An 18,427-nucleotide genomic window follows, 5' to 3' on the forward strand; every position below is an offset into this window, starting at 1 on the left:
AAAATAGAGAAAGAAGAGCCTAGCGGGAAAAGTACACGCTACGTGCACATACAGTGCCACTCACATTGTGAGTAGGGGTACGCTCACCCTAAATTTTTCTACTTTGCCCCATTGGTGAATTTTTTTTTGTTTCTGAATTTCATCTAATCAGTGGTTTTTCTCTGGTTTACTTTCCAAAAACACACACGGAGAGGACTTGTATACGTGGAGAAATAGACTGAAACCACTGACGGTCCGAATACCATCTGGATCAGTTGCGCCTCAGACAGTTTGGAAATCCCACCTTTGTATTTTCCTGTTAGTGTTTCTGGTTGTTGGGTGATAACCAAGGGATAGTACGAACTAGAGGCAGCAGAGCGCCAAATAGGGGTTTTATCCTATACCATTTTGTCTTGTATAGGGTGTCCACCATGCAGACCCCCAGGCCCCCATATAGGGTGACCTTGTGGTTGTGTCAAGTCCACCTCAGGTCTGCCCCAACGGTATACCAGCATCTGGAACATCTCTGGATTGAGGGCTCATTCGCCAGCATCCAGAGTCTGGTGGCTTAGGAAGTCCGCTTCTCAATTGAGGACTTCCTGGATAAAGATTGCTGAGTGAGCAGCAATCTTCTCCGCCTATTGAAAGATGCGGGAGGTCTCTGCCATGGTAGCCTGACTGCAAGTGCCTCCCTGGTGGTTGATATAAGCCACCATTGTCGCATTGCCGGACTGGACCTGCACAGGGCAACCTCCGACAATCAAAGGGCCCATAAGACTGCCCTAAGTTCGAGGACATTGATTGATAGTTGGGCTTCCCCTGCATTCCATACTCCCAAAAGTGATCACTGGCAAGTCACCGCTCCCCACACATGGAAGCTGGCATCTGTGGCAAGAAAAGAGGATTTTGGTACTTACCGGTAAATCCATTTCTCTGAGATCAGCAGGGACCACTGGAATCACTTCGGGGTATTAGAGCTGGGAATGCTGGGAGCTAGGCACTTCTTAATATTAATTAGGGGATACTGGCTCCTCCCCTCTAAGACCCACAATCCCCCAGTGAGGAAATTGGCCCACTAGAGGAAAGGGTTACAGGAAAAACAACATAAATTTAAACATACATACAACACGCAGGCACCGGACCGGGCCGCAACATAACCACAACAGGCAGGATCCAGCAGCCGGGCGGGCGTCCAGTGGTCCCTGCTGATCTCAGAGAAATGGATTTACCGGTAAGTACCAAAATCCTCTTTTCTCTGACATGCAGCAGGGACCACTGGAATCACTTCGGGGAGGTTCCAAAGACCATGCCCCGGGCGGGAGAGCGCTGAGGATCCTGCAATACCAGCCGACCAAAGGTCGAGGCCGAAGAGGCAAATGTATCAAATTGATAAAATTTCACGAACGTGTTCCGTGACGACCAAGTGGCCGCCCTGCAAAGCTGAGAGACCGAAGCCCCTCTCTCAGCGGCCCAAGACGTACTCACCGACCTGGTGGAGTGCGCCGTCAAAGAGACAGGAGGGACCTGTCCCGCGTGTAGGTACGCACTACGGATCGTCCACTTGATCCATCGTGCAATCGTCTGCTTTGACGCAGGCCAACCCCTGCGGAAAGCATCATATAGGACAAATAAGGAATCCGATTTGCGTATAGACCTAGTTCTATCTACGTAAATCCGCAGCGCCCGGACAACGTCCAATAAGGACTGTTCCGGAGAACTTCCTCGAAACGCCGAAACCACGATAGGCTGGTTAATGTGGTATGAGGATACCACCTTCGGAAGAAACCCGGAATGGGTGCGCAACTCTGCTCTGTCCTCGTGGAAAATTAGATACGGAGGTCTACATGACAGAGCACTAAGCTCCGACACTCGGCGAGCTGAGGCCAGGGCTAGCAAAAGCACTGTCTTCCAGCACAAGAACTTCAGTTCCACCCTGTCCAATGGTTCAAAGGTTTCTGACCTCAAGAAAGCCAGCACCAAATCCAAATCCCACGGAGCTGTGGGGGGTACAAAGGGAGGCTGGACCCGAAGAACCCCCTGGAAGAATGTCTGCACCTCTGGCATGAGTGCCAATCTTCTGAAAAAGGACGGACAAGGCCGAGACCTGAACCTTAAGGGATCCCAGTCTCAGACCCCCGTCCAACCCTCTCTGTAGAAACAATAGAAGGCGGGACAATCTGAAGACTCGGAATGGCCAGCCCTTGGATTCGCACCAGACAGCGTACGAGCGCCATATTCTGTGATAATGCGCCGCTGAAGAGGGCTTCCGGGCCCTTAACATTGTAGGAATTACTGTTCTTTGAATTCCCTTCTCCCGCAGGACCGCGGTCTCAACAGCCACGCCGTCAAATGCAGCTGTGGCAGACCCTGATGGAGGAAGGGTCCCTGCAGAAGAAGATCTGGTCTGAGGGGCAACCGAACTGGCTCGTCTGCCAGTAACATCTGTATATCTGAAAACCACGTCCTGCGAGGCCACCAGGGCGCTATTAGAATTGCTTGTACTGGCTCCCTCTTGAGCACCTGGTCCAGTAGCGGCAGCGGAGGGAACAGGTACACGAAGTTGAACTCCCACGGAGTTGACAGAGCGTCTACCGCTATGGCCTGAGGATCCCTTGTGCGTGCCACGTACGCTGCTAACTGATGGTTCTTCTGAGAGGCCATCAGGTCCACCTCGGGAACTCCCCACCTGACGGTGAGCTCCTGAAAAACCTCGGGGTTGAGAGACCACTCGCCTGGATGCAGGTCCTCCCTGCTGAGGAAATCGGCCTCCAGATTTTCACGACCTGGGAGGAATACCGCCACCAGAATTACCCCTGACCGTTCCGCCCACTGAAGGATCTTTCTTACTTCCTTCATGGCCATGCCGCTTCTCGTGCCGCCCTGTCTGTTTACGTAGGCGACTGCCGTGGCGTTGTCTGATCTTATCTTCACTTGCCGTCCTTGAAGGTATTCCTGAGCCTCCAGCAGAGCATTGTAGATCGCCCTGATCTCCAACACGTTGATGGATAAGTGTCGTTCGTGAAGGCACCACCTGCCCTGGAGGCGGAGGTGAAGCACCACGGCTCCCCAGCCGCGGAGGCTTGCGTCCGTCGTCAACACAATCCAGTACTGAATTGCAAATCGACGGCCTTCTAGCAAATTCTTCCTGTGACGCCACCACAGTAAGAAGTGTCTTGCCTCGGCCGACAAGCGGATCCTTCTGTGAAGATTCAGATGCGAGCCCGCACCCTTCCTGAGAAGATCCCACTGAAACTGCCTTGAGTGGAAACGTCCCCACGTCAGAGCCGGGAAGGCTGCCACCATCTTCCCTAATAGCTGCGTACACAGGTGAAGGCTGATCTTCTGTGGAAGTAACACCCTCTGAACTAGGAGAAAGATCGCCTGGATCTTGTCCTCCGGCAGGAATATTCTCTGAGACTCCGTGTCTAGCCAAAGACCTAGGAATAAGATCCTTCTGAATGGAACTAGAGAGGACTTCTTGAAGATCATTATCCAACCCAGGCTGGTGAGTGTCTGGGTAGTCAACCTCGCATGACTCTCCAGTAACTCCTCCGTTGGAGCCTTGATCAGGAGGTCGTCCAAATAGGGGATTATGGTCACCCCCTGACATCTGAGTGACGCAATGACCACCGACAGTCTTGGTAAATACTCTGGGAGCTGACGATAACCCGAAGGGCAGAGCCCTGAATTGAAAATGATCCCAACCGATGGCAAAGCGGAGAAAAGCCTGGTGAGGAATCCATATCGGCATGTGCAGGTAAGCATCCTTGATATCCAAGGATATCATGTACTCCCCTGGCTCCAAGGAAGCAATTACTGAGTGAATTGATTCCATCTTGAATGGTTGATAGGAGACAAGCAGATTCAAAGGCTTCAGGTTGAGAATGGGCCGGACCGACCCATCCGGCTTGGGGACCACAAAGAGGTTTGAGTAGTACCCCGAATTTCTCTGAGCTGCTGGAACCGGCATGATGACCTGAGCATCCAACAAGATCCGAATAGCCTCGAGCAGGCTCGCTCTCTTGTCTCGGGTTATCGGTAGTGCCGTTGTGAAATACCGTACCGGAGGTGTGGAATCGAATTGAATTCGGTACCCCTCTGTGATGACCCTGCGAACCCACGGGTCCTCCGATAGGGAGAACCATTGGGTTCTGAACCATTGGGTTCTGAATGCCAACAGACGGGCACCTACCGGAAAGCTGCTGACGGAAGCTGGTAAACCGTCATGCCACCGGCTTCTGCTGGGGCTTAGGGTCCTGAACTCTTGGGGCGGCCTGAGGACGAGCTCTGGCCCGGGTACCTCTGGACGACTGGAAACCTCTTCCTCGGCCCCGAAAGGGGCGCTGAGTCCGAAAGGACTGAAACGACGGTCCTGCAAACTGTCGCCTGGGTGGAGGGGGAGCTGCCGACGGAAGGAAGGCCGACTTCCCTCCCATAGCCTGCGAAATCCAGTTATCTAATTCTGGACCGAAGAGGATGTCCCCAGAAAAAGGAAGACCCTCCACAGCCCTCTTAGATTCCGCGTCCGCCTGCCAAGAGCATAGCCAGAGGGCTCGTCGCGCAGAAATGGCGCTAGCTGAGATCCTTGATGAGATCAAGGACACATCCTTTGCTGCCTCCCCTAGGATCATAGCCGACTCCTTAATGTGTTCGGCTAGGCGGCGCAGTTCATCAAGAGGCATGCCGGTCTCCAAGCCTTCGATGATTAAATCTGCCCACTTGATGTTAGCCTTATTCACCCAGGCCGACACAATGGCCGGTCTGAGCTGAGTACCTGCCACCACATAAATGGCCTTGAGAGTAGCCTCCATCTTCCTATCTGAAGGATCCTTTAAGGCCGAAGCACCCGGGACTGGCAGCGTAGTCTTCTTGGACAGCCGGGAAACGGAGGTGTCCACTGGAGGAGGAGTCTCCCATCTGCTTAGGGCGGCCGGCTCAAAAGGATACAGAGACGGAAAACGCCTGGGAATCTGGAACCTTTTGTCCGGATTCTTCCACGCCGCCAAAAGCTGATCCTGATTTGGACAAGGGAAGAACACTGACGCCTTTTGAACCCCGCCAAACAGATCAAACTCCTGCGGCTCCGGCAGTGGATCCTCCGGTAAACGAAGGACCTCCTTTACCGCCATAATAAGAGCCTCTATTCCTATTGGAGTAGGCTCCCCCTCAGGAATGACATCCTGAACCTCCTCCCATTCACCATCCTCCATTTCATGAAATGGATCCTGCTCCTCATCCACCTCAACCTCTAAACTAAGAGCCTGATAAGGACGCTTATTACTCGAAGTGGAGGGTCTCTGTGGTCTGTTTAAGGAGCTAGCTAACCCCTCCACAGACCTTGCCAAAGCCGTCGCCCAAGCGGGCTCTGCTCTGCGAGCAACCGCCAATTCAGATGTCAGCTTGGACATAGTACCCGCCAAGGCCGAGGCCCACTGGGGAGCCTGAGAGCCTGCAAGAGGAGCAGATTCGGCACCGGAACATGACTGACAAACAGTGGCGTTCCTCTCCGCTGTGTACTGGGCAAACTTTGCTGTACAAACCGTACAGGCAAAAACCTTCTGTGAGGCTTTGGACCTGCCCGTCATGATCTCTGCTCGACCCGGCCCGACTAATGCGTGTGATAACGGAGCAGAACAACCTACACACACAAACCACACACACACAAAGTACAGATACACCTCCCACAAGCCAAAACCTCTGGAGTCTGTGGGACCTGGAGGAGAATAAGCCCTGCGTACACAATGACTATATATAAATGCAAAGCACAATATATGTCAGCAAAAAATATAACAGAGCTTCCCAAGCTGCAGTCACCTGTGGACAGGAAAGAGTCAGCCTTACTAAGTGTATCAGTACAATGGCCGCGCCATGCCCGCCTCACATTACAAAGCCTGTCCTCTCTCCCACAGTACCTGGCCAGCCTGTGCAGTCCTGTCAGTGCCCGGAGCCACCCGCTGCTAGCGCTCCTCTGCGCTACCCGCCTCCGGCAATGCCGCCGAGCGGGACTCGCAGCACGAGGACGCGCTGCTTGCAAGATGGCGGCGCCTCACAAACACTGCAGTAAGCGCACAGCGCGGCTGTGCCGGAGAGCAGAGGACGGCATGTGGGAAGTGCGCTCAGCGCAGTACGCCCCACAGGAGGCACCAAACTTCGTGACTGGCGTCCCCTTTAATGGAGGGGCGGCAGGAACACGGGAACGTACGGGCAGGCACCTTTAGCGAGGTCCTGACCGACGGCCTGGAAATCCAGGGGCGCTGAATACCCGGACCCACACCTTTGCTAGGTGGGGAAGGGTTTCACAGATTTAGAAAAAAATAAGAAAACCTTGCTAATAGCAAAAAAGCTTGAAAACGTGCAGGAGCAGAAACACTGTGACCTAACTCCCTGGCACAATTTTCTCACTGGGGGATTGTGGGTCTTAGTAATTAGGGGATACTGTCTCCTCCCCTCTATTAAGAAGTGCCTAGCTCCCAGCATTCCCAGCTCTAATACCCCGAAGTGATTCCAGTGGTCCCTGCTGCATGTCAGAGAAAAAGCCACTGGTGAATACAAAATGGTCTCCCCGCTGTAAGGTTCTGGTCTAGGAGTGACCAGGAGAGGGAGAGACATACAGCCGGTGATTAGGTGATGATCTGTGACTGAATGTTGGTGGAGAATCCTGACCACCTGGTGATGATTTCTAGTTGTAGAGGATGTGAGTGGAATTGGGCATATTACGCCATGTCGGAGGTCGATACCATCGCAGGCCTGAATGGACACCCGACTGAGGGAGAGGAGACATCTGGCTTGGGGCTGCAGTGTCTTGCCACGCTCTTCTGATAGATAGATCTTTTGATGTACCTTATCCAACTGGGCTCCTAGATGGATCATAGACTGTGTGGGAATCATGGAGGACTTGGGTCAATTTATGATCCAGCCGTGACATTCAAGAACAGTCACCGCAGTGCTCAGGTGGACTTGGAAAATTCTGGCGATTGTGCCAGGATCAACAGATCATATAGATATGGCAGTATCCGGGTACCCTGGTTGCGAAGTCTGCTGCCCATCACTGCCATGACCTTCATATACACAAAGAGCAGTTGACAAGCCAAAGGGCAGAGCTTGAAATTGTAGGTCCTGTAGTGCAAACTGCAGAAACCGTTGATGTTCTGGCTCATGGGACCTGGCCAATAGGGGATTCCCTGTTACCATCAGCAAACGCCTGTTACTGACTCTGCCCACTACGCAGTGGGAGGGGATATCGCTGCCACCACCAGGCTCCTACTTGGATGACACCTGGAATCACCATTACCTCCTCTGACAAAACGCTGGCACCTGAGTACTACCTGGTGGAGTGTGTGCGTCGACACGCTGCTGCTACACCCCCGACTGGCGTCGATTGGTTCCCCACTGGTCACGGACCAGACATCTGCTTCGGAAGCTGGCAGAGCGGAACTTGTAGACGCTGGATGCTATACCCAGAACAGCCGGAGAATGGAATTATTGCCGTAATTCTGTTGGTCGCAAGAAGAAAGTAGTCGTCTTGGGCGGATTCAGTATTGAATCCCGGCGTTCAGAATCCCGATGCCGGAATCCCGACAGCCAAAATCCCGACAAGGGGGGGACGTGGATCGCCCCCCCTTGCGGGCTCGCTGCGCTCGCCACGCAGCGGGCCCGGTGCCTCGCTACACTAATTTATTCTCCCTCCAGGGGTGTCGTGGACACCCCAGGAGGGAGAATGTGTCGGGATTTCGGCGGTCGGGATTCCGGCGTCGGGATTCTGAACGCCGGGATCCCGACCGCCGGGATTTTAACTGCATCCCGTCTTGGGCAATAGATGGTTTATTTGCTCAAAATAGAAGCTCTTAAAAGAGCCCTCTCCTAGATCCATAGGAGGTACAGCATACAGATAATCTTACAGCATTCAGATCAGGTAGATGTACAACTTTACAGGCAAAACTGGTGCCTTTTTATCCAAAATCCACACACATCACTACAGGGGGTAAGCACACCCTGTGGTCTTTAACCAATCATCTTAAGTGCATGAGACGTGCATGCACTGGGCACATGCACGGTCAGTATTGACCCCTATGGACAGAGGGGAGTGGTTAGTCCTCTAAGCCACAGCCCACCTGGGGGACCAGGTACCATCCAGGTCCCCAGGAGTCTGCCAGGGGACCAGCTGAACACCTCTGGCCCAGACGTGAGCTCCAGAGATGGGCAGCCCTGATCCCCTGCCCGGGTCTCCTGCTCGCTGACGGAGAGCCCCATGGAGCTCCAAGGAACCACTCAGCTTGTTGGAATGCTGAGGTTCCCTGCTACCTTTCCCTGCAGCTCCAAGCCTGGAGGCTGTCTGGGAAATCATTCTGTTTTTGGGATACAGTTTGGAGGGGAACCCAGCAGCCCAGACAGAACCCTGGATTCCCTTGGGACACAAGTACAGTAAGTGCATTTTTATATACAATACATTTCATGCCAATGGTTCATATATTCGTGATAATGTGCAGTGTGTTTAACCCCTTCCCGACATTTGACGTATATATACGTCATGGCCGGGATGTACTTCCCGACACATGACGTATATATACGTCATGACTTTAAACTGTCCCCGCGGGGACAGAGGGACGATGTCTGCTGTCCCTGACAGCAGACATGTCCCTGCATGCCCAGGGGGGGCTGCGATGCCACCCCCCCGTCGGCGATCGCTGTGATTCGCTGTTCAGTGTGAACAGCCATTCACAGCGTTTTCCTGTGTTACCGGCGAATCAGACGCTCGGTAACACAGGTGTCAATCACCGCCGGGCGTCAGGGGGCATGAGGGGGTCATCGGTGACGACGACACCTCACCCCACCTGCCCCCAAGGCTGTGATTGGTCCGTGGGACCCACGGACCAATCACAGCCAAGGCGCGTGATTTAAACTACCGGTGACTGCACTGCAGACGCCATTCCGGTCTGGAATTGCGTGCAGAGCGGTCACCGTGCCAATCTGTCGTGATACATACCTGATCCTTGCCTGAAACTTACCTGATCACCGCTGGTAGCGTGCTGCCAGCAGCTGGATACTTCCTGGATCTTGTGACTTCTGTGTGTGCTGCTGCTGCAGTGTCACAGAGTCACAGATCGTGAGAGATAGGGACAGATAGTGACAGAGAGTGATAAAGAGTGATAGAGAGTGATAGAGAGTGCTATATTTTGTGTCTGCTGCACCCCCTTTTGTGCTGATCACTATATCTGAGGTGATCAGCAACTTTTTGGGGGTGCAGAGGTTTTTTTTTATATATATATCAGTTGCAGCAAAGGTTGACTGCTGCCCCCCCCTGCTGCCCCCCCTTTTGTGCTGATTGTTCTGATTAATTAACTGATCAGCAACTTTTTGGGGGTCCAGGGTTTTTTTTTTTTATATATACCTGTCAGTTGCACCAAAGGTTGTGCTGCGTGTGCAACTGACTGCTGCCCCCCCTTTTGTGCTGGTCAGTTTAAATTAATCAGCAACTTTTTGGGGGTCCAGGGTTTTTTTTTTATATATATACCCTGTCAGGTTGTGTGTCTGCTGCCCCTCACTGCTAATCAGTGTTGCATCACTGCATCACAGATCTGCAGGTTTTTTTTTTGGAGTGCAGTGGGGTTTTGTTTTTACACCCACATTGCTTTTGTGGGTGTCCTGTGGCCGCTGATCAGTGACGTACAATCACTGAACAGCATTTTTGGCACAGGTTGATATTTTTTTTCTGCAGTTTTTTTTAAATTGTTTTTTGTTTTTGTTTTTACACCCACGTTGTTTTTGTGGGTGTCCTGTTGCCTTTGAGCGCTGTTCAGTGACGGACGTTACTGACCAACATCTGTGCTCAATTTTTGGCGCAGGACCTTTTTTTTTTTTTTTTTTTAACCCCTTTAATTTTTTTTTTTTATTGGATTAAATTCCTGTATAAAGTATTTTTTTTTTCTGCACTACATACACACTACACACTACATACCCCCCGTGTTGAAATAAAGTTTGTAACCCCCCTACACTATACACGTGTTGAAACATTACACTTACAGAAACACAAAAATAAAAATGGCATCCCAAATGTCATCCCAGTCATTCAGAAGAATGTATTCAGCGGAGGAGGCATATGCCATGCTTGCCTCTGACTCTGACGCAGCCAGTGATGCAAGCGGGGAATTTGAAGGATTCGCCTTAAGCTCCTCTTCCTCCTCTGCTGATGAGGGACCCCCTCAAAGACGCCCCCGTAGAGCAGCTGAGACCCCCCCCCCCAAATGATTGATCCCGTATGGACCCCACCACCAGACAATTTTGAGCCCCAGGTTCCTGAGTTTTTGGCCATCCCAGGAATCCAATTTGATTCCACAGGTCTCAGAGAAATTGACTTTTTCAAATTATTTTTCTCTGATGATTTTATAAATTTAATGGTGGACCAAACTAATTTATATGCCCAGCAGTTTATTGCTCAAAACCCCAAGTCATCATTTGCTAGGTGGACCCCTGTAGATGCAGTAGAGATGATGATGTTTTGGGGTCTGGTGTTTCATATGGGCATAGTAAAAAAGCCAGAAATTAGGCAATATTGGAGTACAGATGTTCTGTACAGCACCCCACTTTACCGTATGGCCATGACCCGGACTCGTTTTGAGATAATCCTTAAATTTTTACATTACACCGATAATACACTGTGCCCACCCAGAGATGATCCCACCTTTGACCGGCTATTCAAAGTCAGGCCGGTCATTGATCATTTCAGTGCCAAATTTGCAGAGATGTACATCCCTGAAAAATGTATTTGTATCGACGAGTCCCTTATACATTTTAAAGGAAGGGTTAAATTCCGCCAGTACCTTCCCAGTAAGAGGGCAAGGTATGGCATAAAAATGTATAAGCTGTGTGAAAGCACCTCAGGGTACACCCACAGGTTAGGGTATATGAAGGGAAGGATTCAAGAATTGAACCGCCAGAATGCCCCCCCTCCCTCGTAGGTGTTAGTGGAAAAATTGTCTGGGATTTAGTGCACCCCTTCCTGGATAAAGGTTATCACCTCTATGTGGATAACTTTTACACTAGCATCCCCCTGTTTAAGGCCCTTGGTTCAAGAGGTACAGCAGCTTGCGGTACTGTGCGTAAGAACCAAAGAGGCCTCCCAAAAACGCACATTGCCCAAGTACTGAGAAGGGGTGAAAGCAGGGGAATATGCACCGAAAATATGTTGTTGGTCAAATATAAGGACAAGAGGGATGTCCTTATACTGACAACAATTCATGGAGACAGTACCACCTCCATCCCTGTACGAGGTACCAGTACCCACACCTCAAAACCTAATTGTATCCTAGATTACAATAGGTACATGGGCGGAGTGGATCTTTCAGATCAGGTACTGAAGCCGTACAGTGCCCTGCGGAAAACAAAAATCTGGTACAAGAAGCTGGCCGTGTATATCATCCAGATGGCACTGTATAACGCTTACGTGCTATTCCGTTGTACCAGCCAGAGGGGGACATTTATGCACTTTCAAGAGGAAGTCATAAAGGGCCTAATATTTGGGAACCAGCAGGCAGAGGGCCCCAGTACTTCTAGTACTGGCCCCCGTATTGTACCAGGGCAGCATTTTCCGAACGAAATCCCCTCCACTGCAAGAAAGGGCAGGACACAAAAAAGGTGCAAAGTTTGCTATAAAAAGGGAATAAGAAAGGAAACTATTTTCCACTGTGAAACTTGCCCCGACAAACCCGGCCTATGTATAAAGGAGTGTTTTAAAATATACCACACATCTATGGATTATTAGGTTCATCATTTCACCGTGCTTCGGGGGTCTTGCTAATGCCACATAGCACCCACCATTCATTCCACCAGAATCTGAGCTGCAAAATCCAAAAATCACTCCTTCCCTTCTGAGTCCTGCCATGCACCCAACTGGTATTTTTTGGTCACATATGAGGCATTGCCATACTCGGGAGAAATTGGGGCACAGATTTTTGGGGTGCTTTTTCTCCTTCATACCTTCTGAAAATGAAAAATTTTGAGCCAGAACTGCATTTTTGTGTAAAAAAATGTAATTTTTCATTTTCACTGCCCAGTTGTATCAAAATTGGTGAAACCCCTGGGGGTTTGAAATGTACACTATACCCCTAGATGAATTCCCTGAGGGGTGTAGTTTGCAAAATGGGGTCACTTGTGGGGGGGTTCCTAACTTTTAGCATCTTATGGTGCCTAGAATCCTACATGGTGCCTAAAAAATAATCTCATAAAAAGGAGGCTCCAAAATCAAGTAGGTGCTCCTTCTATTATGAAGCCTGTGGTTTGGTCAACGTGCACACTAGGGCCACATATAGGATATTTATGAAAACAAAAGAATTGGGGGTATCAATTTTTAGTCACATTTCTCTAGTAAAATCTACTGTGTTCCTTAGAAAAATGTATTAAAATTGCAAATCTGCAAAAAAAATGAAATTTTGAAATTTCACCTACACTTTCTTTTAATTCCTGTGAAACACCTAAAGGGTTAACAAACTTCCAAAATGCTGTTTTGAATACTGTGAGGGGTGCAGTTTTTGAAATGGCATCATTTATGGGGGTGTCTCACATACAAGTCCCTCAAAGTCACATCAGAACTGAACTGGTCCCTAAAAAAATCAGTGTTTGAAATTTTCTTGAAAATTTGAGAATTTGCTATTCATATTGTAAGCCTCCTAGTGTCCAAAAAAATTAAAAGGAAGTTGAAATAATGATGGAAACATAAAGTAGACATATGGTCTATGTTAGTTATTAACTATTTTGAGTGGTATGATTATTTGTCTCACAAGCAGAAAATTTAACATTTTACAAATTGCTAAATTTTCCATTTTTTTACGACATTTTGGTCTTTTTCACAAAAAAACACAGACTGTATCGACCCAAATTTACCACTAATTTGAAGTACAATGTGTCACGAGAAAACAATCTCAAAATCACTGGGATAAGTAAAAGCAAAAAAAAGTTATCCCCACTTAAGTGATACATGTCAGATTTGAAAAAAAGGGCTCTGTCAGGAAGGCAAAAACTGGCTGTGTCAGGAAGGGGTTAATACATGTTTTTTTTATATTGTGCCCAGCACTCAGCACTGGGCTCCCTTAACCCTGCAGCCCAGGAAAGCCATTCTGGCTGCAGGGCTCCTTCCCTTGTGCTGGGAGCTGGCTACTCCAGGCTCCTATCCTGCCAGAAGCATGCAGAGTCTCCCCCCCCAGCGGCTGGGGCACCTGCAGCGCAGCCGCTTCCCCCTAGCCCCAGCGTGCTGGGGGTTAAACCTTTATGCCTCCCGCCGCAGTCTCTGGGCTGCGGGCGCACCCTGCTGGTGGCCTCCTGCCTCTCCCTCCCCCGATGCCCGGAGGCAGCACGGCGCTGTCACCACTCCCTGCCCCCAGCACGCCAGGGGTTAATGGCGGTGCTTTGCCAGAGCTGACCCGGTGGCTGCAGCGTGGGCGAGTTCCGGCTCCCCCTAGCAGGTGCCGCATACCGGGAGCCGGGGAATCCAGACTCTAAGCACCGGGCCAACTTTCGTTAATATGTCCTTAACGACTTTATGAACAGGAAAAATGGAGAATGGTCTATAAATAAATGGAATAAGGGGGCTGATTAGGTATATACCAACAATCTGAGCACACAGTCTTTATTCAATTGCATCCAATCCACGTGTACAGGAACACATCTACCTTTCTTTGATCAATCCTCAAATAAGGCATCAAACTCTGTTTTTACCGGCTGTTTGTAATTCAGAGTCTTGTAAAGGTTTTTTAAAACCATCTCCACTAGCTCCGGATTAAACAAACGTTCATCATCCAGAACTTCACCTGATTCGGCACCAGAAACACCAGAGCGTTCCTGATCAGAATAAAACTTCAACTGATCCACATTCCTCTTCTCTATCCAAACTGGTCTGTGACCTGGACCTTTTATTACTCATGAACTCAACTTTGGTTACAAAGTTCTTTTTCATCCAGCTCATTAAATCAGAAATCTGAGACGACACAGTAGGGCCGGCTTCTCCTTTCCTAAGGCAATCCTGACAGAGGACCTCTTCTCCAACAAACGACGTATCACAAGCTGGACAACTTTTAGCGTTCTTTTTTTTTGCATGCTTTCTTCTGTAACGCAGGCCGCGTGCAGAGAGTGTGCCCGCCGAAAGTTCACGTCATATCTTCCGGTGCCACTCGACTGCGGAAGCGGCTATAAGAAACCGCCGCCCGCAGTAACCACACCGGACATGCTACTGCCGCCTCCCCCCTCGTCCCTGCAGCTCCGGGGAACACCGCTGGAGCCGTGACATGTACAGACCGGACACGGAGTCTACCGCTGGCCGTGCATACAAGTGTGAGTCCTGCTCCATACACCAGCCCGGACAAACTAAGGGTAAGGCACCGCTAGCCCCAGTAACACCCTAGGGGAGGAGGGGATCCATACCACCAGCCCGGATCCATAAAGGGCAAAGTGCCACCATCCCTAAGCTGCCCAGGCTCCAGCAGCATAACCAGAACAGCTAACTAACTACCTGTTACAGACAGAGGAGACAGGAAAAAGACTAAGAATACTAGGGAGGTGCTCAGCTATATAGGGAGAGGAAGAGGAGGAGCTAGATACTGGGGGGAAAAAGAAAGAAAGAAAGAAAGAAAGAAAGAAAGAAAGAAAGAAAGAAAGAAAGAAAGAAAGAAAGAAAGAAAGGAGAAGCATACAAGGAATACAATGCAATGAAAAATGGCACTCAGCTCCTTAAGCAGCTATGGCTGACTGGAGCATAAACTCTGTAACCTGTGTCCTCGGAGGAGAGGTAAGGGAGGACTGGCCCAGGCTCTCTGGCAGTGGATCATCGGGTGGCTGATCAGCTCTCCGTGTCCCTCCACACGTGCTGCAGGCAGAAAGGATCGGTAACAGGAATCACTGTGGGATGTGCCGCCTACTGTCCCTGCTAGCAAATGGCCCCCAGGGAAATGACCTCATGCAGCGCCGGTAAAATGGCGGGGATCTGGTGCACACCAGGCTGCACTGCTACCGGCACTGCTGCCCATACACCTTTATCCCTGGTGGTCTAGCAGGAGTGGGTGGCATACCAGCCGTCTGCTTGCTAGCGCAGCCCAGCGGTCCCCTGCGTCCGGCTGCAGCAGCTTCTATAACCCTCGCAAGCACGTGGCAGGGAGCGCGTCGCCTTTGGTTATGGTATAAATTATAGACAGTCATATGATCGACATGTAAAAGGTCGACATGGTTAAATGGTCGACATGAAAAAAAGGTTGAGGTGAGTGTTTAATGTTTTAAGGGTGTCTGTCGACATAGGTTGACATGGACACTGTCTATGTGTACGGCTCGCTGCGCACTATTTTATTCTCCCTCCATGCCCTAGTGGATGGTAGGGCATGAAATACCGCCTGTCAGCACATGTCGGCTGAAAATTTTGTAAAAAATTTTTTTTAAAAAATGCATGTCGACCTTTTGACCTTTACATCCTGTCGACCTATTGTGTTTCGACTTTTAAACCCTGTCGACCATATGACGGTCTATGATGAGTCTGTCTATGACCAGTCCGGACACCGTTGCCTTTTCAGTGTGGTGCCCGGCTGCGGCTGTAGTCTCCCGATTGCCAGGGGACTGTTGCGGTCACTCGCAGATGCCTGGTGGTGCTGCAGCCACCGGGCCCAGGTAATGGAGCAGCAGCGCTGGTGTCTCATAGACCCCCTGCAAAGCTGCTCTGTCACTGACTCCAGTCAGTGTAACAATAAGATGAAAAATAAAAATGAAGAAGTAAGGCTGCATATTGCCCACTCTCTATGGTGAATGTTGGCTCCTGCCAGCACCAAAATAACCGAGATAAGCTGGCCTGGAGGCGGGATAGAGGAGGGGAGGAGCCTGGTCTGCCAGTGAGGAAGGAGAAGTTTAATCTCTCGGGTGCTGGAATGCTCTCTCTCCCACTCCACTACCCAGCATTAGCCCTGTGGCCCTTAACGTGTCCCGAAGAATAAAATAAGGGGAAATGGCTTTTGATGTATGAGATACACCAGAGAGTGTGGGGAGGAGACTGGTCAGATCTCTGGGCTGGTAACACACAGTAACATGATGTGAGGGGAGAGCAGGAGTATAATAGGGGCTGATGGCTCCTGATGTATGAGATACACCAGAGAGTGTGGGGAGGAGACTGGTCAGATCTCTGGTAACACACAGTGACATGATGTGAGGGGGAGAGCAGGAGTATAATAGGGGCTGATGGCTCCTGATGTATGAGATACACCAGAGAGTGTGGGGAGGAGACTGGTCAGATCTCTGGGCTGGTAACACACAGTGACATGATGTGAGGGGAGAGCAGGAGTATAATAGGGGCTGATGGATCCTGATGTATGAGATACACCAGAGAGTGCGGGGAGGAGACTGGTCAGATCTCTGGGCTGGTAACACACAGTGACATGATGTGAGGGGGAGAGCAGGAGTATAATAGCGGCTGATGTCTCCTGATGTATGAGATACACCAGAGAGTGTGGGGAGGAGACTGGTCAGATCTCTGGGCTGGTAACACACAGTGACATGATGTGAGGGGGAGAGCAGGAGTATAATAGGGGCTGATGGCTCCTGATGTATGAGATACACCAGAGTATGTGGGGAGGAGACTGGTCAGATCTCTGGGCTGGTAACACACAGTGACATGATGTGAGGGGGAGCAGGAGTATAATAGGGGCTGATGGCTCCTGATGTATGAGATACACCAGAGAGTGTGGGGAGGAGACTGGTCAGATCTCTGGGCTGGTAACACACAGTGACATGATGTGAGGGGGAGAGCAGGAGTATAATAGGGGCTGATGGCTCCTGATGTATGAGATACACCAGAGAGTGTGGGGAGTATACTCGTCAGATCTCTGGGCTGGTAACACACAGTGACATGATGTGAGGGGAGAGCAGGAGTATAATAGGGGCTGATGGCTCCTGACTCCCCCACTAGGCAGCTGCATTGTCCTCATAAGTTTGGTATGAGAGAGGAGGGTGTAGGATAAGAGAAAGCTGTATTGGCAGAACAAGGAAAATATGTGAAAAGTGATTATTCCTCACCTGTGCTGATATCTGTAGGGATTTCCTTCTCCTTACACTGCTGATACCCCCTCATATATGTGTATTCTGTGTCTGTATCTTCTGCCTTAATATAAGTGACATCCGTCTCTTCTTCTCCCTTTATTTCTGCTTCCTTAATATCAGACAAATCTTCACACTGAACCTAAAAAATACCATTAGTAATGTCTGATGTCTTGGAGATTACACAGTAGAATATCAGTGTATAAGACACACACACACACACGCACACACTGCAATTCATATAGTGACAGTCACTTTGGTATATTGGGGAGAACCTAATTCCCACCTACCTGATCCTCCTGTGGGGTCCTGTGAGTCTCCTCTGTACAGTGCTGGGAATACAGAGGACGGGGACATCTCTCTGGGGTATCTCTGTTACTGGGCCCATCTGTAGGAGACACGCAGTGACTGAGGACATGGTATATATGTGATTATCCTGGGAATACAGAGGACGGGGACATCTCTCTGGGGTATCTCTGTTACTGGGCCCATCTGTAGGAGACACACAGTGACTGAGGACATTGTATATATGTGATTATCCTGGGAATACAGAGGACGGGGACATCTCTCTGGGGTATCTCTGTTACTGGCCCATCTGTAGGAGACACGCAGTGACTGAGGACATGGTATATATGTGATTATCCTGGGAATACAGAGGACGGGGACATCTCTCTGGGGTATCTCTGTTACTGGGCCCATCTGTAGGAGACACAGTGACTGAGGACATGGTATATATGTGATTATCCTGGGAATACAGAGGACGGGGACATCTCTCTGGGGTATCTCTGTTACTGGGCCCATCTGTAGGAGACACACAGTGACTGAGGACATTGTATATATGTGATTATCCTGGGAATACAGAGGACGGGGACATCTCTCTGGGGTATCTCTGTTACTGGGCCTATCTGTAGGAGACACGCAGTGACTGAGGACATGGTATATATGTGATTATCCTGGGAATACAGAGGACGAGGACATCTCTCTGGGGTATCTCTGTTACTGGCCCCATCTGTAGGAGACACACAGTGACTGAGGACATGGTATATATGTGATTATCCTGGGAATACAGAGGACGGAGACATCTATCTGGGGTATCTCGGTTACTGGGCCCATCTGTAGGAGACACGCAGTGACTGAGGACATGGTATATATGTGATTATCCTGGGAATACAGAGGACGGGGACATCTCTCTGGGGTATCTCTGTTACTGGGTCCATCTATAGGAGACACGCAGTGACTGAGGACATGGTGTATATGTGATTATCCTGGGAATACAGAGGACGGGGACATCTCTCTGGGGTATCTCTGTTACTGGGCCCATCTGTAGGAGACACACAGTGACTGAGGACATGGTATATATGTGATTATCCTGGGAATACAGAGGACGGGGACA

The 18,427-nt window shown here is 50.0% G+C and overlaps 2 protein-coding genes across 7 annotated transcripts in view; one reads left to right on the forward strand and one right to left on the reverse strand.

The window, feature by feature from the left end:
• The window catches only part of LOC146010042 (uncharacterized), a 224,068-nt gene that overhangs the window by 198,212 nt on the left and 7,429 nt on the right, over positions 1-18,427 (reverse strand). For all 4 annotated transcript variants that reach the window (XM_083150880.1, XM_083150879.1, XM_083150878.1 and 1 more), the window contains exons 5-6: positions 17,325-17,422; positions 17,014-17,176 (exon numbers count right to left, since the gene is read on the reverse strand). In XM_083150880.1, coding sequence (XP_083007006.1) covers positions 17,014-17,176; positions 17,325-17,422 — 261 coding nt within the window. The remainder of the gene's footprint in view (positions 1-17,013; positions 17,177-17,324; positions 17,423-18,427) is intronic.
• LOC146010053 (uncharacterized) overlaps positions 1-18,427 on the forward strand; it is a 173,072-nt gene that overhangs the window by 107,076 nt on the left and 47,569 nt on the right. The window lies entirely within an intron of this gene.

Source organism: Crinia signifera, chromosome 6, assembly GCF_055691185.1.
Source record: "Crinia signifera chromosome 6, ASM5569118v1, whole genome shotgun sequence".
Lineage (NCBI taxonomy): Eukaryota > Metazoa > Chordata > Amphibia > Anura > Myobatrachidae > Crinia > Crinia signifera.